The sequence below is a fragment of the Tupaia chinensis genome, unplaced genomic scaffold (genome assembly GCF_000334495.1).
Source record: "Tupaia chinensis unplaced genomic scaffold, TupChi_1.0 Scaffold144276_1, whole genome shotgun sequence".
Classification (NCBI taxonomy): Eukaryota; Metazoa; Chordata; class Mammalia; order Scandentia; family Tupaiidae; genus Tupaia; species Tupaia belangeri.
The window spans coordinates 2,228,477-2,254,284 of record NW_006204133.1 but is presented as its reverse complement, the minus strand read 5'-3'; the positions used below and the strand labels follow the sequence as shown (position 1 = coordinate 2,254,284).

Below are 25,808 nucleotides of genomic sequence, written 5' to 3'. Positions count from 1 at the left end.
TACCTCCATACTCAAATAAGGGTGGGATTATGTTGAGAAGGGGTCAGGGCTAAGTAATCTTCTGTTTACAAGAAAATTTGGTTAAAAAGCCTAAAGCCTCTTCATGAGCTCCATAAAAAAAAAAAAAAATTAAGAGTCCTGGGACCAGCAGATGGCGTAATGCTTACGTGGCTGGACTCCCAAGTAGTTGACTGCGGTTCGAGTCCCGGACCCTGGGCATGTGTGCGTGCATGTCCAAGATCTCAAGAGGAGAATGGAGGAGAAGGGATTGCGGTGTGGCCATCCTCCTGGGGGGGGGGGTGATTTCTCGTTTTCTGTCTGTCTCTCTCTGTCTGGCAAGTGTACGTGCCCTGTAGCAAAAATCTCTCTTAAAAAGAAATAAAAAACAGCGCCCTGTGTGCACACTTCCATATGCTTGGACTGGGGACACTTCACACCTTACACAGTCCTGCCTCTTGCAGTGTTCCACGTGACCTCACAATAACCTGGCACTTCACTGGGGCCAACGTGATCAGTCCCACTCTCCAGGCAAGGAAACCAAGGCTTCCTCCCACAGCCACACGGCTTGCAAAGGGTGAGTAGAGCTGGAATGAAACCCCGGCCATGGCCCATGCCACGTGACCGCTGACCCTGTGAAGCAGGAGGCAGACGCCCCCGTTTTCATTTCTTGGCCTCTGGTTTTGCAGCGTCCCCGGGAGCCTCCCCGTCAGCCTGGGAGCCGTTCTCATTGATCTTCATCTGGCTCTCCAGCTGGCTGAGCCGCTGCTTCACCCTCATGTGGGAGGTGTTGTACGCGGCCAGAAGCTGCGCGAACTTGGTCTGCAGGCTGTCCAGGGAGGACTCCAGGTGCCCCACCTTCTCCTCGAGGTCCTGAGGATCTGCCCCGGCCCTGGCCAGTTCCTCATCGATCAGGTTGTCCTTCATCAGGATCTGCCGTCCCTTCTCCTCCAGGGCCTTCTTGGCATCTGGGTACTCGGTGAGGGCCTCCATCAGATCGTCCTTCGAGAGGCAGAACAGGTCGGAGTAACCGATGCTCCTGATGTTGGCCGTCCTGCGGTTGCCCGACTTGCTGCCCTTGATGTTCAGGATGCTGATCTCCCCAAAGTAGCTGCCGTCGCTGAGGACCACGAACTGGGTAACCCCGTCGTCGGCCACCACGGCCAGCTTGCCCTCGTTGATGATGTACATCTCCTTCCCAATGTCCCCTTTCTTGCAGATGTAGTCCCCAGGGCTGAACACCGTGGGCCGCAGCTTCAGCACCAGCTCCACCAGCAGCCCCGCCTCGCAGTCCTGGAAGATGCGAACCTTCCTCAGCGTGTCCAGGTGCACGTTGATGGCGATCTCGGCCTTCAGCTTGTCTGGGAGGCTCTTGAGCACCTCCTTCTCATCCACCGTCTTCTTGTTGGCCCACAGGTAGTCAAACCACCGGATGACTCGCGTCTCCAAGTCCTTGGTAATCTTACGGAATTGCATGTACTGCTTGATGGAGTCGACCTTGGCCTGGAACTCTGCCCGTGACGCGTTCATGTTTGAGATCATGGAGCCCACGTTACCCACGATGGTGGCAAAAATTAAAACGCCCACCAAGAAGTCTATGACCACAAAGAGATACTCCTCGTCTTTCACAGGGGGTGGAGTCTCACCGATGGTGGTCAGGGTCAAGGTGGACCAGTAGAGACTGTAAATGTACTTCCTGGAGAGGCGCCCATACTCTGGGTTTGAGATGTTTGGATAGACCCAGGAGTCTGTCCCAAAACCAATGAACTTGGAGATGGCAAAGTAGATGCAGGCATTCCAGTGGATGATGATGAGGATGTACAAGACTAAGTTCCCAATCCTGAAAAAATTGGGGTAGTTGGTCCTTGTCTCTGTGCGGTCAAAGAATTCAAAGAGCCGGGCAATCTTCAGTAGGCGGTTGAACCTCAGTTCTGGGTAGTTCATGCCCACCTTTAAATAAGCCAGGTCCAGGGGGACCATGGACAACACATCCAGCTTGAATTGCAAGGTCTTTGAGTAATGTTTCCACAGCCGGTCAGTATCTGTGACCATTAAGCCTTGCTCGAGGAAACCTAAAGAAGAAGATGCAGGTCACTGAGGCATCAAACGGACTGACTTTTGGACCATGGCTCACAGAAAGATATTTCACATCCCAACTACCCAATAGGCAGTAGTGGGTCGAGGACTAGAACTCCACAGTTGGCTCCGCAGCTGCCTTAACCACCACACTACCTGGCTGGCTCACGACCCACCTCTTCAAAATCGTGCCCAGGAACGCAGTCATTATCCTTCCTGGTTGCATCTTATGATTACCAAAAGGGTTTTTATAACCTATAAAGTCTAGGCCCATCCCAGACAATCAGAATGTGTGGGAATGTGAGATGCTGGGAACCACGAGGCATTGTGACTGCCCAAATCAATCAAGGAGGTTGTGACCTACGTTACTTTCTATTATTTTCAAAATATTTTCAAGGGGCTAGCAGGTGGTGTGGTGGTTAAGGGTGCTGGACTCCCACATGGCTGACCGTGGTTCGAATCCCGAACCTGGCGGCTTGTCTTCTCATGTGCTCTCTCCCTCTCTCTCTCTCTTTCACTCTGTCCCTCTCTGGTCAATATTTAAAATTAATAAATGAAGTTAAATAAAATAATTCTTTAAAAAATGTTTCAAACACATGCAAAAATAGAATGATATAATGATTGCTTGTTACATTTTGCTGAGCATGGAAGTCCCCGAGGGCTCTGTGAAGTGAATGTGGGCCTGCCCGTGGGTCTGGGGGCTTCCAGCAAGCACCAGACATTGCTTCTGCTGCTGCCCCAGGGGCACACTGTGAGGGTAGGCTGAGGGTAGGACCAAGCATTCCATTAAAATAAAAAAATCAGGACCAAGGGCCAGCAGGCGGTGTGGTGGTTAAGACTCTGGACCCCCACATGGGCGACTGTGGTTTGAGTCCTGGATCCGACGGTTTGAAAGATCACATCGGGCATGCATACAAGCATGTGCTAATGTCCCATGAAGAGAATGGAGGGGAAGGGACTGTGGTGTGGCCATTCCTCCTGTGGGGGGTGATTTTTCACTTTCTCCTCTCTGTCCTTTTCTGTCTCTCTTTGGTGGGAATATGTGCACTATGGCAAAAACTTAAAAATAAAAAATTCAAGGGCCGGCCCTGTGGCTTAGTGGTTAAGGAAGTAGCTTCTGCATTGCCACCTGGAAGGTCTGAGTCACAGCCCCGGAGGCTTGAAAAACACGCCAGGCATGTATGTGTGTGTGCCCCAAATCTTGACAGGATGGAGAGATGGAGGAGAAGGGAATGCGATGTGATCCTGCCCAATGGGGGGTACAATCTCCCTCCCCCACCTCCTGACAGTAAAAATTAAAGAGAAAAACATCGAATATCAAGATCGATTCACACGTACAGGACAGCCCACTTCCCAGCCCCTGCCTAACATCATTCTTTGGTGACCATGTGTTTAGTGCATGCCCAGTGTGTCACACAGCTCTCCCTGTGCCTTGGGACTCTTGCAACTACTTTAAGATGTCTTCTTTCAATTCTGATCATTTTTCTCCCTGGGGAATGCTTTGGGGAGGACTGTCAGCCCAGTGGGCTGCTCAGAGAGCTCTTGCTTCTATGTAGCTAACGTGACCATGGCAGAGGGACAGAAGACAGAGATGGCTGGGTCTGTAAGTGAGGGCGTCTTGTTTCACTGAAGGTTGGCCCAGAACAAGGACTGTCAGCCCAGTGGGCTGCTCAGAGAGCTCTATGTAGCTAACGTGACCATGGCAGGGGGACAGAAGACAGAGATGGCTGGGTCATGGGAGTCCAGCGACATAGCTATCCCACCATCTGCTGGTCCCCGGTGATGCTTTCTTAAGAGAGGAACTCATTTTCTTTCTCTTTCTTTCTTTTCTTTTTCTTTCTTTCTTTTTAAAAAGTTATTTATTTGGGTTTGAGTCCTGGACCTGGTGACCTGCTTTCTCACTTTCTCTTTCTCTCACTGTCTCTCTCTGGTCAAATAGTTTACATAAATAAATCAAATAAGCAATCATTTAATAATAATTTATTATTATCTTTAAACAATTTGCTATAGGGCATGTGCACTCACTGGGGAAAGAGAGAGAGAAGGAGGAAGAGAGAGAGAAAGTGAGAAAGCAAGTCACTATGTTGGGACTCGAACTGCCGTTGGCCAGAACCTTAACCGCTGCGCCACCTGCTGGCCCCATGGCCTCGGTTTCTAAATCAGTAGATGGAGACAATCAGGCCAGCACTTATCTCCTGCAGCAGTTCTAAAGAGAAGACACGCTGTGCTTTGTACGCCACGAAGCCATGTCCGGTGTTGCTGCTGTGGTCGGTGGTGTTGACCGTGACCACTACGGCACAATTTTAGTTCAGAAATCTCGGGACAGGCACAACCTCTAGCAGCTTAGGGGATGTCTTGGTGCGAACTAGACAAAGGGACACCACGGGTACACAGCTTAGAGCCTACGGTGTCCCCCCACCCCCAACCAGAGGTGAGTAGAAGGAAGTCGTCGCTTGGTTAGGCCATTTCAGATTGTATCTCCACATGTGAAAACACCTGTGGAAGCCGTGGAGTGAAACGCCCGAGTCCTGCACTCTGACTGTCCAGGAAGAGAAACTCCAAGATCCTCTGAGGTCGCCCTCCCATTCCCCCCAATGTTGAGTAGTCAGAACAGGAGAGGTGCCTTTCCCTCCCATTCACAACAGAGCGAGTGTAGACACACATGAATCAGGGGACGGGTACTCGCCACAACATCTGGTGACACCTCTGTCTCCCTGCCCCAGTCCTCCAGCCCACTGGATCTTGGGTACTCATGTGTATGCAGGCCCTGCGTGTTTCAGGCTGCCAGACTAGGGATTTGAACCACAATTGCCACGTGGGATCTGGCTTCTCCTGAGTAGTGTGTTACTGTTGTTGCCACGGTGCTGGCCCAGATTGACCTTCTTATTTGACAGGTGATACAAATGAGGCCTAGGGAGACCGCAGGACTTGCCCAAGGTCACACAGCTCCTCGGGAGAGCAGAGCCCAAGCACCCATTTCCCCACTCAGGGTCCTGCTTACAAGTTCAGCATGGGGGGTCTGAGACAGCAGCAAGCACTCTCCTGGTCAAAGCGTCCCAGACTTACCTGGCCTCTCATGGGCAAAGGTAGGCAGGTGTGGCCCTAACCTGGATCTCCGCACACCCACCTGGGCCTGGGGCTCACTCACCTGTGCGGGCTCGCACCAGCATATCGAAGCCATAGACGACGTCCGACGTGTAGTCTAGGATCAGCCACAGTATCAGGTTCTCGGACTGAAGCTCATCGAAACAGGCCCTAAACAAGAGTGAGACATGCAGCCCGTGTCGGAGCCCACACATGTGGGCACTGGCCTGTGCTGCAGACGCTGGGTTATTTCATCTGGCAAATATATATTTTTTTCTTAAAAAAATAATAGCAGGACTGGCAGTTGGTATGGTGATTAAAAGCACTGGACTCCTACATGGTCAACAGTGGTTCAAGTCCCAGACTTGGAGGGGTGATCTCTCTGTTTCTCTCTGGTCAAAATTGAAAAATAGGGACCAGCAGTTGGTGTAATAGCTATGTCGCCGGACTCCCAAAGTCAAACATGGTTCGAGTCCCAGACCCGGGGGCTTAAACTCACACCGGGTGCATGTGCGTGCATGCCCAAGATCCCGAGAGAATGGAGGAGAAGGGATTGCAGCGTGGCCATCCCCCCAGGGGGTGATTTCTCATTTTCTGTCTCTCTGTCTCTCTCTCTTTCTGCCGTGCACATGACATGTGCCCTATAGCAAACATCTCTCAAAAAAAAAAAAAAAAAAGAAAAAAAAGAAAAAGAATGATAATAAATAATTCTTTTTTTAAAAAAATAAATAATAAAGAAACAAATGTGCCCTGCTCACAGTGTCATCACCCCATACAATCACCCCAGGTTTCAGATGAGGAGAGCCAAGCCCTGAGAAGCTTTTCTGTCCCACAGTCCTGAAGCTCCGAGGACGAGCTGGGACTGACCCTGAAGAGCGGCCCTGCTGCCCCCCAGCGGTGAGCTGTGAGACCCCAGGGCAGAGCTTTCCCAGGCCTCACTGATGGAGTCAGGGAGAGGGGCTGATCTACCTTTTCTGGGGTCAAATTAGAACGAGTTTGAGGATTTCTAAGAGGTTAACTACTGAACAAGCTGGCAAATATTTTCTACCTTCTAGATATTTAAGTATAAATATATATTTTAATGTTAGAGGGCATGCCCTCATGCACAAGAGAAAGACAGAGAGAGAGAGAGCTTCCAGTGGGGCTGGTCATGCTGCCATCCCTTCCCCTCCAATTCCCCATCCACCAGGATCCCAGGCAGGCACACACGCCCAGTGCGCTTTCCCAGCAGACAAGGTTGGGACCGAAACCCTGGTCAACCATCGTGGGTTTCCTCTGCACCGAACCTGACCACTGTGCTGTGAGGTTCGCCCAGATCTTTTTTTGTTTTTTAAGTTTTTCTTTCTCCCATGAATGACAGAGACACAGCCAGACAGAGACAGCACCCCAGCAGGGGCTTCCCGCCACAACCTGCCTCTAGCCTCCTGAGCATGCACCCAGTGTTCAGGGAGGACTCCAGATGCCAACCTGGAACCTGCTCGTGGGTGCCAGGCTCACCGTGTCACGTATCTGCCCCCATATCTTGTGGGTCCACGTGCTCTGTATTTCACACATTTTTTTATTTCAAATGTTTGAATTAGGGATTCTTGAACTATATCTGCTTTTGGCAACCTTGGTCATCTCATTCAAAATTCCAAACCCCAAGCTGCTCCTAATTTAGTGTATGCCATTAACCAAGAAGACATGAAAGCTGCCAAGAATAAAATCGTATTAAAGAAATCTTACCAAGATGATATTTTATTAAAAAAACACATTTTTTATACTACTGCTAAAGACTGTAACATAGGAAACTAAATAAAACAAAGTAGAGCTGCAATTGCTAAAGCTGCATCTAGGATCCAGTGCGGGAGGGGGTCAGTGATGGGCAAGAGCATTACAAAGCTCCCTAACCCCCTCACAAATTGAAAGACAGTTTTTGCATTATTTTGTTTTAAGATTTAATTAATTTGTTTGTTTGTTTGTTTAAATCTGACCAGAGAGGGACATGACCAGAGAGAGAGAAGGCAAGTGAGAAAGCAAGCCACCTGGTCCAGGACTAGAACCATGGTCTACCATGTAGGAGTCCAGCACCTTATCCACCACGCCACCTGCCAGCTCCACCCCTTGCTTACTTTGAAAGAGCATCAGCTGACCCTTCACCCCTGCTCAGCAGCTGACAGCCATGGACTTTCTCGGAAACACCTAACCCTCTGCTTGCCCACAGGTGGGCAGCAGCTGGCCCAGCCTCGTCCAGCACACTCAGAGATGCCTCCTTCACCGGCCCTCAGAACATAGCTCCCCCCATCTGTGCCTTGCTCAGGAAAGCCAAGGGTGTCCCGGCTGCCCCTCAGAGGAACAGCGTCTGACCTCCGCATTGGCAAATGGCAGTCTTCCTAGGAGAAGCCCTAGGTCCCCTCCTGCCTGTGAGGAGAGCAGCCGCTCACCCCGCACCTCCATCTGCAGCTTGCTGAGACAATTTCCAAGGCCTCCTCTTAGCTCCAGAAGCTTCCTGTGCGTCGGGGGGTCCGCGCTTGCCCAGGAACCTCTCAAGCCCACATGGACCCTCCGAAGACGAGCAGTTTACTCTGCATCCCAGGGCTGCGCTCACGTAGGAGAGGCCCACCCCAGACCGCAGCGCCTCCTCCTGCATCTCTGTCCCATGGCGAGTTCACGAATGCCCCACACCCTGACTCGTTTGCCCTCAGAGGAGCAGCGCCTCGCCCCTGCACTATCCTCATTCATCTCACTTCAGGGGGCCCCGAAGTGAGGGACCCCTCACTGTCTGTCTCAACTCAGCTCCCGCCAGTGCTCCTGAGCACCCTGACGGTCCTCTCTGAGAACCTCGTATTTTCATTTTGTCAGAGTGTATGTGCTCGCCAGAGAGAGACAGAGGGACAAAGAGTAAACATCCCCTGTGGGTGATGGCCACATGGCAGGTCCCTCCCCTCTACCCTCCTTTTGGGATTTTGGGCAGACACGTGTGCTCAGCATGGTTCTCAAGGTGCTGAGTCTAGGACTTGAACCATTCAGTTGGCTATGTGGGATCCAGCCACCTTGGCCACTGGCTGGCCCAAGAACCTGTTTTTTTATTTATTTTTGAGAGAGACAGAGAGACAGAAAGTGAGAAATCACTCCCAGGGGAGATGGCCATGCCACAATCCCTTCTCCAGTCTCCTCTCAGGACTTTGGATACACATGCACATGTGCCCAGTGTGCGTTTCAAGCTGCCAGGTCCAACACTCGGACCGCCAGTGACCACATGGGGGTCCAGTGCCTTCATCGCTGTCTCCTGCTGGCCCCACCTCCTGGTTTTTAGCTGGAGAAACTGAAATCCAGGAGCCATGTGGTGGACATGTGGGGACCAGGACTCAGGCTTCCTGAGTGACACCCAGAGCTGTCACCCAGGCCTGGCTGCCCTGGCATCCCTGCCCCCTACCTGCACACGAGCAGACACCAGTTGTAGAAGACGGGCGTGGCGATGACAGTCAGCCAGTGGTAGTACATGTTGCTGGAGGGGTCCACCACGATGGGGTCCTTCTTCTTTCTGGAAATGCACACACACACACAGTGCAATGCACAGAAAGACGACAGCTCTGGGGGGTTTTAGAGACCTGGATTAGCTGGGGACTCCTAGGGTAATTTCAGGCTGAAGCTCAAGAAGGGGTGTCCATGACAGGATGCTCTTAGTCCCAGGGTGCCATGGAGTGTCCCCCTGTGAAAAGACAGGCTGGGAGGAAGGGTAGACTCTGCAGGAAGCCACGGTTGACTATAAAATCATGACTACAGTGTTCCCATGTGCCTGTGGTCACGTCCATGCCTTTCGGAGGAAGGGAGTGAAAACACAGCTTGGCATGGCCCAGCCATGGTGGCATATGTGGATACTAGAGGCGGTGTGGGAGGAGGGTGGGAAATGAGGGAGGAAGGGAGAAAGGTAATCAAGGGGAAAAAGAAAGAAGCAGAACATTTAAGTGCCACGAAAATGGACAATTATCTGCTGATGATAGCGTTTAACTGGGCTAATATATGGCATATTCATGGCAGGAAAATTCATTTTGCAAGCTGTAATGATATACAGTGATTGAATGTATGAAAAACAAAAAACAAAAGACAAAAAATGCTGTGCCCCACAGGCTGGGGCCATGGGGAGGCCCAGGTTTGATCCCTGGTTCAACTTACAAGCCAGGTGCTGTGGCATGAACAGGCTGTCAGGGCCAGCTGCAGGCTGCTCACCTGAGGCTGCAGATAAACCACCTGGGTTTCCAGCGCTGGGGGGAAACTTCCCTGCAGAGCGAGGCACTGCTCTCTGGAAGCCTGGTTCCCAGCCTGGGGTCAATGCCTTTCCCTCAGCGGTACACTGGCAGGGAGGGGTCAGGCTGCCGTGACTGTGAACCCCCTCCTGGGGCAGGGGGCAGCTCCTCTCAGTGCTCCCTCCTCTCCTTTTAGTTAGTTCTTCCTTCCTTTCTCTGTCCCCTCCTTTCTGCCTGTAACCAGACAATGCAGGGTCACAGCAGGTGCCATAGACCACGGACGTTCCCACACTGGAGCGGGCAGGCTGCAGTGGCCGGAAGGAGGGCATGGCTCAGAAAGTGGGTATTTGCAGCCTGTGGGATGAGACGAGGTTATTGATTTCATCATTATTATTCCTCAAGTGTGAGGAAAGCCACCACTGAAGCTTACGTTGAGAAATCCGCGGTCCTGCCGACAGTTCTACAAAGCCCGAACTGTTTCCATCAGTTCCGGGAGGTCCCAATAGCCTGAGACGGGAGACATTCTGAGGCATGAGAGATAAACCCAAAACCACACTCGGAAGGTGGAAAAGTCATTTGATGTTTTGGAAGTCACAGGTCAAGATCTTCGCTCTCTTTCTCTTTTTATAATTCTTTTAAAGTTTATTCATTACTTCCATGAGCAAGAGAGACAGAGAGAGGGAGACTGATATGCAGCACCCCCAACAGGGCCCTCACACCACGATCCAGTCCCAGCCCAGCTAGCCCCAGGTCATGGGCACATTCACGTTCGGCGTACGTGGGGGGTTCCCCAGATGTGAACCCAGAACCTCCCCAAGGGTCAGCCTTGCAGAGCATCACGTTTACCACTGTGCCACTGTTGGCCCCCTCAAGCTCCTTGATCTGAAGGAATGGGTATAGTCCATTGGTTGTTGGAAACTTTGTCTCTGGGTCAGATGAAAACCTGGCCTGGATGAGAAAGCAAGCAAACAGAAGGGAAGCAAAATCCACAGAGGCAGGATCATGTTTGTGACACTCTGAGTGGCAAGTCTCAGCATCGTCTGAGGCCTGCAAATGTGGCCATATTTATTTATTTAGAGAGATTTTTGTTCTAGGACACGTGCATTCTCTGGAGGGACAGACAGAGAGACAGAAAGTGAGAAATCACCCCCCAGGGGGAATGGCCACACCACAATCCCTTCTCCAGTCTCCCTTCAGGATCTTGGGCACGCACACATGCGCCTGGCCTGTTTCAAGCCTCTGGGTCCAGGACTTGAACTGCAGTCGGCCATGTGGCAGTACAGTGACATAACCATTACGCCATCTGTTGGTCCCTGCAGCCTCACTTAGAAACATATTCAGACTTTGCTGACTGTGAGGCTGTTACGTCTGCAGGACAGGCCTGCTAGTGCAGGGATCTCAACACACGGCTTCGCTCTGCTCCCTCCTCTTCACTGGGTAGCTGTCATGGGCTAGGTTCTGTTGCAAGGTGACCTAATTAATAAAACAGTTCTGCAAGGCAGGAATTCGTGTCCATTGAATGGTGAGAAAAACCACACAGAAAGGTGAAAGGTCCTGCTTATAGAAGGGGTATCCATGGAACCTTCCTCTGTTCTTCAACTCTAGGGAGGAAGGCACAGGCTGAGAAATAAATGTTGCTAATTAAACGCTCATTGTGAAAAATACCAGTACACTGTTACCTAGCACTTCCTGAGGAGATACTCAAGGCTGTGGGCACGCACGCGTGTAGAAGAGAAATCACCACCATTATTCATAATAGTCAGAATGGATGAGCAGTCTAACCATGGGACAGGAGAGATTCCTCACTGACAATGGAGTTTAGAAGGCCATTTAGAATAATGTTGTGGAGGAATAGTTAGCGACATGGGAAAGTTGTTCTTCATATTTTGCTAGGTTAAAAAGCAGACTACAGACTAGCAGATGACGTAGTGGTTATGTCACTGAACGCCCACATGGCTGACTGCAGTTCGAGTCCTGGAGCTGGTGGCTTGAAACTCATATTAGGCACATGTGCGTGTGTGCCCAAAATCCTGTGAGGAGAATGAGGAGAAGGGACTGTGGTATGGCCACCCCGCTGGGGCGTGATTTCTTGCTTTCTGTCTCTCTAGTACCCTATAGCAAAAATCTCTAAAAATACATAAATAAATAAAAAGCAGACTAAAGGGGCCAGATGCTGGCACAGCGATGGTCTAACCAGATCTCCATGAGAGAGGGTCTGGGTTCAGGTCCTGGGGTCTCCTTGAGCACCCTGGGCCAGCGGAGACTGAGGGCAGATCATGTGAGAACGTTTTCTGTCTCCCTTTCTCATGAAAAAAAAAAATATATATGTGTGTGTGTGTGTGTGTATACAAATATGAATAAAGTAATATATATACAAATATATATAAATAAAAGCAACTTTGGAAGAAAAGGTCTCTGTTGACAGCGAGATGGCTTTATTTGGCTGCCAGAACAACACCAGACTTCGTGGCTTCAGCAACATGACTATCTTGTCGTAGATCTACAGATCTGAAGTGCGGGGTGGATCTCACCAGAATAAAACCAAGGCGTCAAAGATGCATTCTTGCATAGAGTCTCCCAGAAACAATCTCTTTCTGATCGTTTGAATTGCTGGAAGAATGCGGTTTCTTCTCATTGTATGCCTGAGGTCCCATCTTTCCTTCCTGGCTATAATGTGAAGGCCTTGCCAAGCTTTCAGATGCCATCATCTTGTCGGGTTCATGGCCCCCTCCTGTATTTTTTTTTGGAGAGGTTTTCGCTCTAGGCCGTGTGTACTCGCCAGACAGAGAGACATAGAGACAGAAAGCGAAAAATCACCCCCCCGGGGGGATGGTCACACTGCGACCCCTTCTTCTCCATTCTCCTCTCAAGATCTTGGGCACGCATGCACACGCGCCCGGCGTGAGTTTTAAGCCACCGGGTCCAGGACGCAAATCACGGTCGACTACGTGGGAGAACAGCGACATAGCCATTACGCTAACTGCTGGTTCCTGCCCCCTCCTGTATTTTCAGAGCCAACGACAGTGGATTAAGTTCCTTTCAAAACGCCATTTCACTGCTCCTCTGCAGCTGGGAAAGGTTCTTCACATTGAGGGATGCACATCACTATATTTGGTCCGTTTTGATAATCCAGGATCATTTCCCCATCTGGTGGGCCTTAATCACACCTGCAAAGTCCTTTTAATCACACCTGCAAAGTCCTTTCTGCCGCATAGGGAATGAACACATTCACGTGATGCGGGGACTCGGGCACAGGCATCTTGGAAGCCAGTATTCTGCCGACTACACTCCAGCCTCGGCCCCTCCAAAAAATTCACACTCATCCCATGTGCAAAATGCATTCCCCCCATCTCCAAATCTCCAACAGTCTCACCCCATTACGGCACCACCTAAGCCCCAAATCTCATCTACATGTCGCCAGTTGCTCAGGTTCGGGTGCGTCTCTGGGGAATTATTGTGGGCTCGATTCTCTCCACCTGCGGGCCTGTGAAAGTAAAGAAACAAATGATGTGCTCCACACAATGGTGGGACTGGCACGGACACCTGTCACAAACAGTCCTCAAAAAGGGAGAAGGGCAAACGGAGTCACGAGTCCCAAGCAATGATGACAGCTAGTCGTGCAAATGCCGTCATGGTTCAAAACCCAAGAATAATCCTCTGGTTCACGGCTCTGCCCTCCGGGCTCAAGGCTTTACGCTTACATTTTTCTTTCTTTTTCATAAGAGGTAGTACCTGCTTGTGGCTGAGTAGGCTTTTTAGCCTGCTCTCTGCTGCTAGAAATGAAAGGACCCAGTAATCTTCCGTTGTTTTGTGTTCTTTCTGTCCCTTCGTAGTCAAGCTGGTGGCTCTTCTGCTGACATGACATTTCCTGGGCTCAGTTAGACATGCACATCATGGAAAGTCACTCCATCAGGAACAAGCTCCACCCGTAGATCTTGCTGAGCAATGCCGTCTCTGTTCTTTGACCGAGGGGAGCTGAACTGTCCCTTCACCTCTGGAGAACTCTGTATGTGGTGAATACTAAGACTTCCCAATCTCCCTGAAGTATTAACAAAGGTTGCCTAGGCACACCCTTGGGTTTTTTTCTAAGGCATGTTTTCCTAATAGTGACTTTATTAAATTTAGTATCTTTTGCCATTTGAGTAGGAGGAGAAATTCCCAAATGGTCAGGTCCTGGTTTCTTCTTAATGAGAAATTCCCAAATGGTCAGGTCCTGGTTTTTTCTCATTAAACATTTCTCCCTTCAATTTATCTTTTTTTTTTCCCTTACATTTTAACTGTATATCATAAAGGAACCAGGCTGCACCTTCAACACTTTGCTTAGAAACCTGCTCGGCTAAAAATTCAAGCATATTGCCCGCGAGCTGTGCTTTTCCTCATTACCGCAGGGTACAGTCTACTAAGCTTTTGATCGCTGTACGAGTCTCATCTCCACTTTCCAGTTAGCGCTCCTCATTTATTTCGGGGCCCTCACTAGCAGCATTCTTACAACCCAGATTTCCACTAATAATCTGTTTAGAAGGATTTAAAGCAGCTTGTATATATTAAATTTTAGGCATGTAGATAATTTAAGTGTTCTCTCCTTAGCCTATATTGTCAGTCTTATTTATTTATTTATTTATTTTTAGAGGTTTTTGCTATAGGGCGTGTGTGTTCACCAGACAGAGAGACGGAGAGATAGAAAATAAGAAATCACCCCCCAGGGGGGTTGGCCACGCCGCAATCCCTTCTCCTCCATTCTCCTCTCGGGATCTTGGGCACGCACGCACATGCGCCTGGCATGAGTTTAAGCCACCGAGTCTGGGACTTGAACCACGGTCGACTACACGGGAGTCCAGCAACACAGCCATTACACTAACTGCTGGTCCCTATACTGTCAGTCTTTAATGTCCATATCTCTACTAGCTGTCTTTTCAGAGCAATCTAGATTTTGTTTTTGAATCGTGCTGATCAAAATTATTCCAGCTCTGCCTAGTTACTGGTTCCAAAGCCACATCCATGTTTTTAGGCTTGTTACAGCAGCACCCCAGGTGGATTGAAGCAGCTATTAGTTTTCAATTGCTGGCCTAACAGATGACCACACATGTAGTTGCTTGACACAACACGAAGCTATCATCTAAATAGTTCTTTAGTCGAAAGGTCTGGGCCAAGTTCTACTCGACTCGAAGCAAGCTCTCAGCAGCTCAAACCATTTCCTGCTCATTTGGATTGCTGACGGAAGTCTGAAGTCTGCATCTTCCCATGGTAGGACTAGGGTCCCCATTTGGTGGCTGGCTGTAAGTGGGAGCTTGTCCCAGGTGTAGAAGCTGCTGCCTCCTTGGCTCTGTCCCCTGCCCTCCATCTCTGAGGCTAGCAAACATGGGCTGAGTTCCTCTTCCAACGGGAGCCTCTCCGTCCTTCTCAGCTCTTGCACCCACCCTTCTAGCTCCCCCTTCTGCTTTTTAAAGACTTATGTGATTACATTGGGTCCTGTTAATCCAGGATAATAGCCCATCTCAAGGACCTTAAATTTAATGACACTTGTGAAGGCCCCTTTGCCATAAAGCTAATCTATTTATCGGTTCTAGGGATGAGGATGGTAGACATCTTTGTGGGAGAGTTATCCTGCCTGCCATGAGAGTCAATATTTGTTGAGGGTGCCCTACGTATCAGGCATTAAGAGAACTTTACATATATTAACACGTTTATATTCACACACCCTGTCAGACATTACCACGATCCTTACTTTATAAGTTAGGAGATTTATACACAGACATATTAGGCAACTTGCCCAAGGTCACAAAGCTGATAAGGAACTGAGTTGGGAAGACAGATGCTCTTAAGCAGGAGAGATATATATATATATATCTGATAGTGGGATCCCACTGTGAACATCTTGTGTGTATTTGCTTTCGGGTCTTTTTCTTATCTTCCAAGTTCTCAAAAGTGAGAATATGAATAAAATAGATAAGAAAAAAAAAAATTAAAGTTGCCCAGAAGAAAGAACAGTCACCTAGCCTGAATCTACAGAGGTGACCCTGGCAGTCTGTCGCCACTGGAGAGTTAATCAAGGCACCAGCAGAGGGCGCTCTCCACAAACTTATCGAGCATGCTTAGCCTGCGTAGAATTTAATTACACCTTCGGCTTGCTTTGTACCAGAATTTGTGGCTCTGGGCTGCAGGACTTGGCCCTTCTCCAGTTACCAACTGCTAAGGGCCTAGGAAAGACCCAGCACCATCCAGCTGTATGCCCAAATCCACTCAGCATTGCCTTAAAAGAACCTACAAACAGCTGCAAAATGATGCTGGTTTTGGCTGGGAACAGTTTCATCAACGAGGAGAAAATTATTCAGGACCCTAGACACTCAGTGAAAATCCAGAAATGTGGAGGAAGAGTAGAGGAAGGTGTACAGAATGAAATATTTGGGGACAGTTTTCAATTTTGGCCGGAGCATGGACCCATGAAATGAGCTCATTTGAAGAGATTTAAGAGCCTGATGCAGGCAACACCATCCAACTTCACCCTTGCCCATATCCGAGCCCCAGGACAAAGACACCTAGAGCCCCACAGACTCAGTCTGTGGCTTCTAGCGCCCTGCCTGAAAGGGACTCAATAACAGGGACCAGGGTTTCAACTGTATGTAATGTTAGGTTTGCCTTTTTTTTTTTAAAAGACTTTTTTTTTTTTGGCCATAGGGTGTGTGTGTTCTCTCACCGGAGAGAGAAAGTGAAAAATCACCCCCCAGAGGAGATGGCCACGCCTCAGTCCCTTCTCCTCCATTCTCGAGATTTTGGGCATGTACACACATATGCTCGAGACTGTTTTCAGGTCACCGTGTCTGGGACTCGAACCACACATTCAGTCACGTGGAATCCAGTTGCCTTGATCTCTGCACCACCTGTCGGCACTGGGTTTGGGCTTTTAATCAGGCAATTATGTCAAAGCTATTGCTTTGCAGATGAAATCATTTTATTTTTCTTGGTTGCTGGTATTTGGGTCTCTGGATTTGATGTCTAGATTTGTGCAAACAAATATGACTAAGACTCTTGGAGAAAAGCAGAAAATGAACCCCTCCAAGGAACAGAACAATAAGAAAAAGCCTCGGCCCATTTCTCTGTCAGTCAGAAGCCAAGAAATTCACATTTCTTGCTGATACTGATGGTTTTCCCCTCTAAGACCTCCCTCCCCCGCCATAGTAGTCCATAACGAAGCAGTGAGGCTGGAGAATTGGAGACACCCACGCACTAAGGCACCCGTACAGTCCCGCACACGTGGACACACACACCCCCTGGGCTTTGGAAAATGGCACATCAAGCACCGCCATCTCAGCGTCTGGTGATAGTAAGGCATTGCAGTAGGTCACCTTCCAAGAGGCTACTCTCTGGACAGACTGAAATTCCCTCTCTCCACTGCCCTGCATACACTCTCAAAACTGGCCTGAATCAGCCTTAAGACAAGGGCATTTCCCCGGCACACAGGAGCCTTAGGCTGCGGGGTGGAAGATGCGTTCCCGTTGTCAGGACGGACACCCACTGCTCTGGGAAGGAACTCCAGTTTTACACCTTCAAATGTACAGGGATACAGGACGGTGAAGGTCAACGCGTCGGTCCCATCCAACCCCTTTGCTTTATCGATGAGGAAAACGAGAGCCAAAGAGAGAAAATGACTTGCCCAAAGAAGTCATACAGGTCAGGTCCCTCTCGCACTTCCGTTCATAGGGGTGGGTTTCCAATACAAGGAACAGGATTCTAGAATGGTCTACCGGTTGTCAGGAGGTGGGAAGCAGGGGTACCAAGGAGAGAGGCGAAGTCGGGGATTTTCTACGGGAGGAGAGTGGCCGCTAGGACTGAGGAGGTGAGCAGGCTCTGCAGGGAGCACGGGTACTTACACCTCCTCCTTTTTGTCGGTATTGGTGTTGTTGTTGGTGTTAGCATTGCTTTTGGCCAGGGGCCAGGCACTGTGGGGAGGTAAAAAGAACACGCATGGGAATCTGACGTTGGCTTCAACGGCCATGGGCTCCTGGTGGCTATCCTGCCTCGCCGGGCCTTCCCGCTCACAGCTTGAAGAGCAAAGACATTGTGATGGTCAGAGGCAGACAGCTATGTGACTAGTTAGCTCTGGTAAAAGAGAGGATGAGCACTTGGCTAAACGGAGGCTCTGGATGCACTGAGAATTGTGTTTGAATCCTGCTTCCTGGCCTCAAATTCCACTAGGTTTCTTTCCATTCAACTGCGTGTGAGGCAGTGTGCCCACATGCCCAGGGGCAGCAAAATGGGTCCCCTGTGGCCTCTACTCTCCAGGTGCTTCAGTGCCGCTCAGTGGAGGCCCGAAACTCCAGAACACGGGTATCCAGCAGAACTTGCTACCCGCATCTGCAAGGGCTTAGCTCTCAGAGGGAGCCCTCCCTGGAAAACCCGTTCCTCTAGCCACTTACAATTACCAGGGCAAAAAATTGCCCATGGGCAGAATGGTCTCAATGCCTAGTCTACCCTCCTCCTGTGCTGCCCCAGCCCCCAACCCTAGTCTTATAACTGCAGGGCCTCTGCTTGGTGTGCGGGTCTGGTAGAAATGGGAGCTGGTTTTGCACGAAACTGGATGTTGAAAGTTGGCTTTCCTCGTGTTTCAGGAAAATGCATCATCTTCAAGTGCTCAGCTGCAGTGCAAGTTTTGACATGGCCTAAGTAAGTTGGATGGGGCCGGCAGGTGGTGTGGTTAAGGGTGTTGGACTCCTACATGGCTGACCATGGTTCAAGTCCCTGACCTGGCGGCTTGATTTCTCACTTTCCCTCTCTCTCTCTCTCTCTCTTGCTCTGTCCCTCTCTGGTAAAATTAAAGGAACTAACTAAATAGCCCATGGGCAGAATGGTCTCAATGCCTAGTCTACCCTCCTCCTGTGCTGCCCCAGCCCCCAACCCTAGTCTTATAACTGCAGGGCCTCTGCTTGGTGTGCGGGTCTGGTAGAAATGGGAGCTGGTTTTGCACGAAACTGGATGTTGAAAGTTGGCTTTCCTCGTGTTTCAGGAAAATGCATCATCTTCAAGTGCTCAGCTGCAGTGCAAGTTTTGACATGGCCTAAGTAAGTTGGATGGGGCCGGCAGGTGGTGTGGTTAAGGGTGTTGGACTCCTACATGGCTGACCATGGTTCAAGTCCCTGACCTGGCGGCTTGATTTCTCACTTTCCCTCTCTCTCTCTCTCTCTCTTGCTCTGTCCCTCTCTGGTAAAATTAAAGGAACTAACTAAATAAATAAATAAAGTTAAATAAAACAATTACTTAGAAAAAAAAAGAAAGAAAGCTAAATGGCCTTGCAGAGCAGGAGGGCGCCTGGCCTGTCCGTGGGCACTGCAGACTATTCATGGAGCCAGTGGCCGCTGACACCTCGGTCTGACTCTTGGGGTGTCTCCTCCATGACACTGGAGACTCAGACAACTGCCATGTTAACCACTGCTGCTCACTCTGCCCACGCTCCTTCCCCAAGAGGCAGCTAACTGCTAGTTTCTGGGTCGGTTCTGCTCATCGTAACATCTCCCAGGGAACTGAGGCCCCTTTGACATGGAAGGAGGAAAAGATGGGGGTGCAGTGGCTGTTCTTACCACAGCTCTGTGCCAGTAATCCACCCCACAAGGCTAATCCTACACAGGGAACCAAGGCCCGTCTCTGCATACACTTTGCTCTGCAGTTGGGACTTTGTCTCCCAAAACTCAAAATCCTCTTCCCCCAGGAGGCCTCCCAGATTCATCTGCTACCATCCTGCACCACTGCATTCATCTGCCCTTCTGGACCTTCTGGCAAGTGACCAGGTGTCTACGGTATAGTTGGCACTTGCCCCACATGGGGTCTTAGCTCAGCCCCCGCTCAGCTGGTCACACTGGGAAATGGACAGAGTCTATCATTCATCTCCGTGAGTCTAAGGCTGTCGGAAGACAATGTGACCAACTTAGCTAAGGATGTTTTTGCTTGCCCAGAAAGGAATTTAGTCTGGCTAGTTTGGTAAGATGCTTCCTCCTCCTCTTTCCCCGTCATTCTGTCTTCCTTACCTGTCTGCCATTAGCGAGCAACCCGCAAGTCCTGTACTCAGAGCTCTACGAGGGACTGGGCTGTCTGGCTCTGGGAACCTGGGGCTGCTCTGCACTCGCCCCAGCTAGCACCCAGGCCCTCTTGGTCTCCTTCCCACTACCAGGGAGCCCAAGGCTTTATGGTCAAAGCTCATATGCAAACTTTGGCCTGAGAATGCTTCTCCAAAGGTCCCTTGTACCTCAACTGAGTATTCTTTCTTTCTTTCTTTCTTTTTTTCTTTTTTTAATAATTATTTACTTAATTTTATTTATTATTTTTATTTTCTAATTTGACCAGAGAAAGAGAGAGAGAGAAAGTGAGAAGCAAGCTGCCCAGTCTGGGATGCAAACCCTGGTCAGCCATGGGTGAGTCTAGCACTTAGCCACCATACAACCTACCAGCCCATCAACTGGGGATTCTTACACCTTTCCACACAGAGAAGATGGAGCCTGGGTCACTAGCAAGAAATGTTTTTCAAGTCTAACAGTTCATCTTACAAAATGTTTGCACGTTGCACTCTACTGAATAATCTGCAATCTAAAAATACCCCCCCACACACGTGGAAGTGAGCCGGAAGCTCCGAGAAGATCCGCTGTGCTTCCCTGAGGCTTCATCTCTTCTCCCCTAGGACTCCTCATAAGCCCATTTGAGAAGCTTCAAACTTCTCCCCAATGACATAAAAACAGATGGTGTTTTCACCAGCAAATTGTATGAGACCGTCTGTGCTGAACCATCGGGCTTACTCCCATCTTTACATTTCACAAATCTCAGCATTACCTAAAGGATTCAGCCAAAAGAGCTTATCAACGCTTCTCCTCACTGTTCTCTGCAGAAACAGGTTCTGGATGAGAAGCCACCTGGTCACAAGGCTGGGGGAGGTCAGCTTTCTCTCCACGTCTGACCTCTCTTGCCTTTCAGATGGAGCTAAGTGTCCTACAGATACCCTCTGCTATTCAGCCACAATGGATTCAACCCACAGTGGCCTATGGTCTCTCCAGAGACCAGCTGCTGGGGAGACTTCTTGAGGACAAGAGAGGAGGAGGAGCAGTGCTCTGGCTCATGGCCCAGTTGGAGGCTGTGCAAGGTGTACAGAGGCCCTGCAATGCAGATCCTTCTCCCTGGAGCAAACGCTCTCCCCGTCCCCACAACTCTACCCTAGCTCTCACCTCCAGTAGGAGCCCCCATGGCTCTTAATCTGATTGGGAACACAGGTGGTTCCTTTGATGGGTTAGACCAACCCATGGGCCTTCTTCCCAGAAAAATGCATGCACACCTATTCATAAACTTGGGGGTACCATTTAGGTAGCTCCCTGTTGCTCATGGTATAAAATGCCCTGTTTTGGAGCAACGTGGGCACCAGTACAGTCTAAGATGAGGTTCCAGCATCCGGATGAGTTTCTGAGAACTCACAATCTCCAGGGGACACCAGTGGGAACCCATGTAGGATGAAGTTGGCGGTCAAACGAGTCTGGATACTTCAGTTACAGGGCCCTTCTGCAAGGCTTCTTGAACTCAGGGTTGAAGCTGGTAGATTGTGCAGGGTTTCCCCAAGAACAATGGACTTCTTAAACAGCTCACAGGATTGGTGTTCTGGGGCCACCACTGGGCATCCCAGCAGGACCAAGTAAGGCAGATGCTCCTTGCGCCACCCCTTCCTCTTTCATTCCTTACCTTCTCCCTCTGTCTGGTGGCTCCTGGCTGCCCACATTTGGCTGGACATTGCTTTCTTGGCTGGACACCTCCTTAAGCTCGGCTTCATGGAAACGCTCCAGAAAAGAGTCAGGTCTCTGACCCTCCTGGTGTAAGTGCCTGGCGGCCCAGGCACGCAGCGAGATGATGAGGCGTGACAACCTGGAAGTGCAACAGACAAGCAGCAAGTAGGAGAGGAAGGAGAAAGCCTATCCCTCTTTCTTCTCATGCAGAAGCAGAGCTGCCCAGCAGGGCACACGTGCTGGGAACCTGTGGCTCAGGTTTGCACCCTTAACTCCTTCTTCTGTCTCTTCAGGTAGAGCTTCCTCCATTAGGGACAGTCATTATCATGGTTTGTCCTCCCCTTTTTTTTTAAATTGAACTTTATTTATTTATTTATTTATTTATTTATTATTTATTTGTTTTAATTTGACCAGATAGGGATGGAGTGAGAGACCGAGAAAGTGAGAAAGCAAGCCGCCAGGTCTGGGACTCAAACTGTGGTTGGCCATGTAGGAGTCCAGCACCCTTAACCATCACGCCACCTGCCGGCCCTGGTATTGTCCTTTCAACACTGAGGCTCTACCAAAGATGAACCTTTAAATGGGTGATTGAGCAAAAGGAGTGCTGAGTAGAAAAGTCTGCTGACGGAGAAGTCTTTGCTGTGACCACTGAGCACAGGATGACGGTAAAGATTCAGAGCAAGGTTTCAAGGAACCAGCATCCAGACACAAACTAGATGCTTTCCCCAACCCTTATCATGTTAACTTTTTCTTCTACAAACTTCAGTTTTCTGCTCAATCTATGTAGCCTTTGCCACTTGCCCTGACCCCTTTCCTGGAGCCAGACCTGGCTAGGAACTTGCCATGGGTTCAAGAACCCAAGACTGTTGTTCAAGTCCCCTAATCTCATCTTAGCTCGAGCCTTCCTGAGAGGAGCCTTCTCTCAGTCCTGCCTCTTGCCTCTCCTGCCTCTGGCAGCAGGGAGTGGGGAGAGCAACTCAACTCCGTTTCTTGGCTTCTGACCCTTCATGCACCTACAGTGCCCTCTTCTAATGGGGTGATCCAGTCGGAGTCAGGACTGAACGGCTGGAACTAAGCCATGGATTGTCACATATCTCGGCCCCAATCATACACGTGCGACCTTAACCTAAGGGAACAAAAAGAGGCAAAATATCCCATGTAGATACAAAGGTCTTCAAAACGTATGTGGGAAATGCATGTTATGAAAAAATCATGGATTTCAAATTTTTGCTCCAAGATGAAGCTCTAATTTAAGTCATTCTGGCCAATTTTTCTTTTCTTTCTTCTATTTTTTTTTTTTTGAGAGAGCTTTGCTATAGTGCATGTGTGCTCCCCAGAGAGATAGAAAGTGAGAAATAACCCCCCTAGATAGGATGGCCACACCATAATCCATTCTCCTCTATGCTCCTCTCAGGATCTGGGGCATGTACACACACGCGCCTGGTGTGAATTTTACACCACCGGGCCCAGGCCTTAAACTACAGTTGACTACGCGGGAGTCCAGTGACATAATCGCTATGCCATCTGCTGGTCCTGACTCTACAGACTTTTTTTTTGGAGAGGTTTTCGCTATAGGGCGCGTGTGCTCGCCAGACAGAGAGAGAGATACAGAGAGACAGAAAACGAGAAATCACCCCCCAGAGAGGATGATCACGCCGCAATCCCTTCTCCTCCATTCTCCTCTCGGGATCTTGGACACACACGCACACGTGCCCAGCGTGAGTTTTAAGCCACTGGGTCCAGGACGCGAACTGCGGTCGACTATGTGGGAGTCCAGCGACATAGCCATTACGCTAACTGCTGGTTCCCATGACTCTACAGACTTTTGAAATGCCCTTGTAGATGCCTATAGCTGCTGCTATAGACATATTTGGAGGTGTCAGCCCGGCCTCTCTGCTCTGGACACCCTCCCCACACACACCCTCTCTCTGATGAAAGCATAGAACCCTACTCCTCCCTCCTGCCTCAACCAGCAGGACTGGGATGGACACCTGGCCTGTAGCCTCTGCATTAAGCTACTTCGAGATGGGGGTGGGTGTTTCAATTCAAGATCACAAGGCAAAGGTCATTTTTAGCACTGTGCCAGCTGCTCTGTGAGCAGAGAAAGGCAGAAACAGAGTGGACATGCAGGAAAAAAAAAAAAAAAAACACAAAAAAAAAACACACAAAGACCATGAAACTCCTGAAAAAAAAGGAAAGAGAGAAAAGGCAGCTGCCTCAACTCCCCTCCCGGGAGCCCGCTGGCACCACCTCTGCAGGATAGCTGCCATTGTTCGCGTGTATCAGCCCTACCCCGCCTTTTTATCTGAGCTGACCAAAAGGTATCCACTTTCTGGAAGCCCAGGAGTATTTTATTAGTAAAAAAAAAACACACCAGAAATCACTACAATGGACTCGGCAAATAATTAATGGTGGAGTAGCATTTTCCCTAATGAAAATAGGGAGAATGAATACATGAATTGTTCAGTAAGATCTGAAGTAACGATTGTAGAACACGCGACTGTAAAACCATGGTTTGGAAACATTGGTGGAAGGAAATATCGTGCCTGTGCTACTGAGTACCTACGTGATGCGACTTTTGCAGCTGCCTGTGGGGTAGGCATCGTTAGGTGCGTCTCTAGACTAGATGTGAAATGGTGAAATGTCTTCCCCACGGTGCTGCAGCTCCCAAAGCCAGGCCACAGCACTCATCCTCAGAGGGGGACAGCTGGGAGTCTTGCTGATCTCCTGAACATTTTTGCAAGGATGCACGCTATGTGGCTAGATACGCAGCTGTGAGAACCTGCCAGCCTTACTCCGGACACTGCCACATTGCCCCCGTGGGTTGCTGTGCCGGCTCAGTGGTCTCCCACACTGGTAGATCTTATCATCTGCTCTAGTGGGCTTTTTTCTGAATTCTTCCAGAACTGAGTAAGTAGCTCAACATCACTTTTTATTAAAGCAGTTTCAGATAAGGCGATTTTTTCTTTGCCTTTTCTGAACTTAGAGCACCTGACCCATGAGGCAATTACTGCCGGCAGATTTCAGGCTGCTCTGCCCCTGCCCCCTTTCTTTTCTAAATCTTCAATCCCACCCACCCCTCACTTCTTCCGGAGACATAGCTAACTTCTTTCTGCCTCGGTCTCCCCTTGCCAAGGCGAGGGCTGAGACTGGTCAGTTACCTGGCGGGCCCCTGGCTGGTGAAGAAGCTTTGTCTGGATGCAGCCGGTCCCGTGGTCTCCATGGCGAGCCCTGGCAGCCGTGTTGACGAGGTCTCCTCACTTGGCGAGTGGGCCCTGGGAAAGCACAGATGCAGCAAGCTAAATTGATTTTAAGCACATCCACCCCCGGGACACAGGAATGAGATGACCAGATGTCCTGCTTAGTGAGCAAAGCTGCCATCTTGGATCTTCAATCTAGTCTCTCACTCCACTCGGTTCATCTTCAGCAGATCCTGGCTTTTCGGGGGAATGGTGCCTTTCCTTTATGGCAAGGAAGGTGGCTCATGCCACTGCCCATTGGTGAGGTGAAGGCCAGGGAGCTGCAGTGAATGTTGGCCTAGTCCTCATCGGGGCAGTGGTAGGAGGGAGGACCCAGTGTCTGCCAGCATAAATCATAGCCGGTGTTTACACAGAACATTTCCACAGTGGGAACCAGCAGTTAGCGTAATGGCTGTGTCGCTGGACTCCCATGTAGTCGACCGCGGTTCGCGTCCTGGACCCAGTGGCTTAAAACTCACGCCAGGCATGTGTGCGTGTGTGCCCAAGATCCCGAGAGGAGAATGGAGGAGAAGGGATTGCGGCGTGACCATCCCCCCGGAGGGTGATTTCTCACTTCCTGTCTCTATGTCTCTCTCTGTCGGTCTGGCGAGCACATGCGCCCTATAGCGAAAATCTCTCAAAGAAAAAAAAAACCAGAACATTTCCACAGTGAGGATTTTGATTCCAACACACCTCTGCCTGTCGAAGCTCTACTTCTTTTTTTTCGGAGATGATTTTGCTATAGGGTGTATGCACTTGCCAGAGAGACAGAGACACAGAAAGTGAGAAATAACCCCTCAGGGGGAATGGCCATGTCGCAATCCCTTCTCCTCCATTCTCTTCTCGGGATCCTGGGCATGAGTTTAAGTTACCGGGTCTGGGACTCGAACCGTGGTCAACTACATGGGAGTCCAGCGACATAGCCATTATGCTAACTGCTGGTCTCTTGAAACTCTACTTCTAAGGCCAGATCCATGCCACTCGCTTTAGGAGGTCTTCCCTAGCCGAACCCCCCACCCACCCACCTGCTTTGCGTGTGCTATAGTCACGGGGCTTCGTGTGTTGTCTGGCAGCCTTCCCGGGAACTTAGTGGTTAAAAGGAAGGCCCCAGATCAGTACCTAACTGATCTGCTTTGTACAGCGCTTTCCAATGGAAATTCACTTCCACTCTGCCCCTCTCCAAAACCCTCGCCTCTGGCCCCTGCAACGTAGGTGTAAGGAGCAGTCGTTACCAGGGTAACCTGGAAGGAAAAGCAGGAGCACAAACAGCACAGGGCTCTACAACCCAGTCCGAGCATTAGTCACATCAGCAGAGTCCAACATTCATGGGATCGCCTGGAATGAGACAAGCTTGTGTTGGGGAAATCATTCCCTTTCTTTTAAAAACCTCCTGGGACTGAAATTTGATAAGGCTGCTTAAAAGCCAACCCGGAACTGGC

General features: G+C 49.8%; 1 protein-coding gene across 1 annotated transcript in view; it reads right to left on the bottom strand.

Moving 5' to 3' along the window:
• Positions 1–582: 582 nt before the first annotated feature.
• CNGA3 (cyclic nucleotide gated channel subunit alpha 3) overlaps positions 583–25,808 on the bottom strand; it is a 34,999-nt gene continuing 9,773 nt past the window's right edge. Inside the window, exons 2-7 of the mRNA XM_027767505.1 lie at positions 24,292–24,405; positions 21,090–21,269; positions 17,254–17,320; positions 8,573–8,676; positions 5,222–5,328; positions 583–2,069 (exon numbers count right to left, since the gene is read on the bottom strand). Coding sequence (XP_027623306.1) covers positions 661–2,069; positions 5,222–5,328; positions 8,573–8,676; positions 17,254–17,320; positions 21,090–21,269; positions 24,292–24,405 — 1,981 coding nt within the window. The 3' untranslated portion in view covers positions 583–660. The remainder of the gene's footprint in view (positions 2,070–5,221; positions 5,329–8,572; positions 8,677–17,253; positions 17,321–21,089; positions 21,270–24,291; positions 24,406–25,808) is intronic.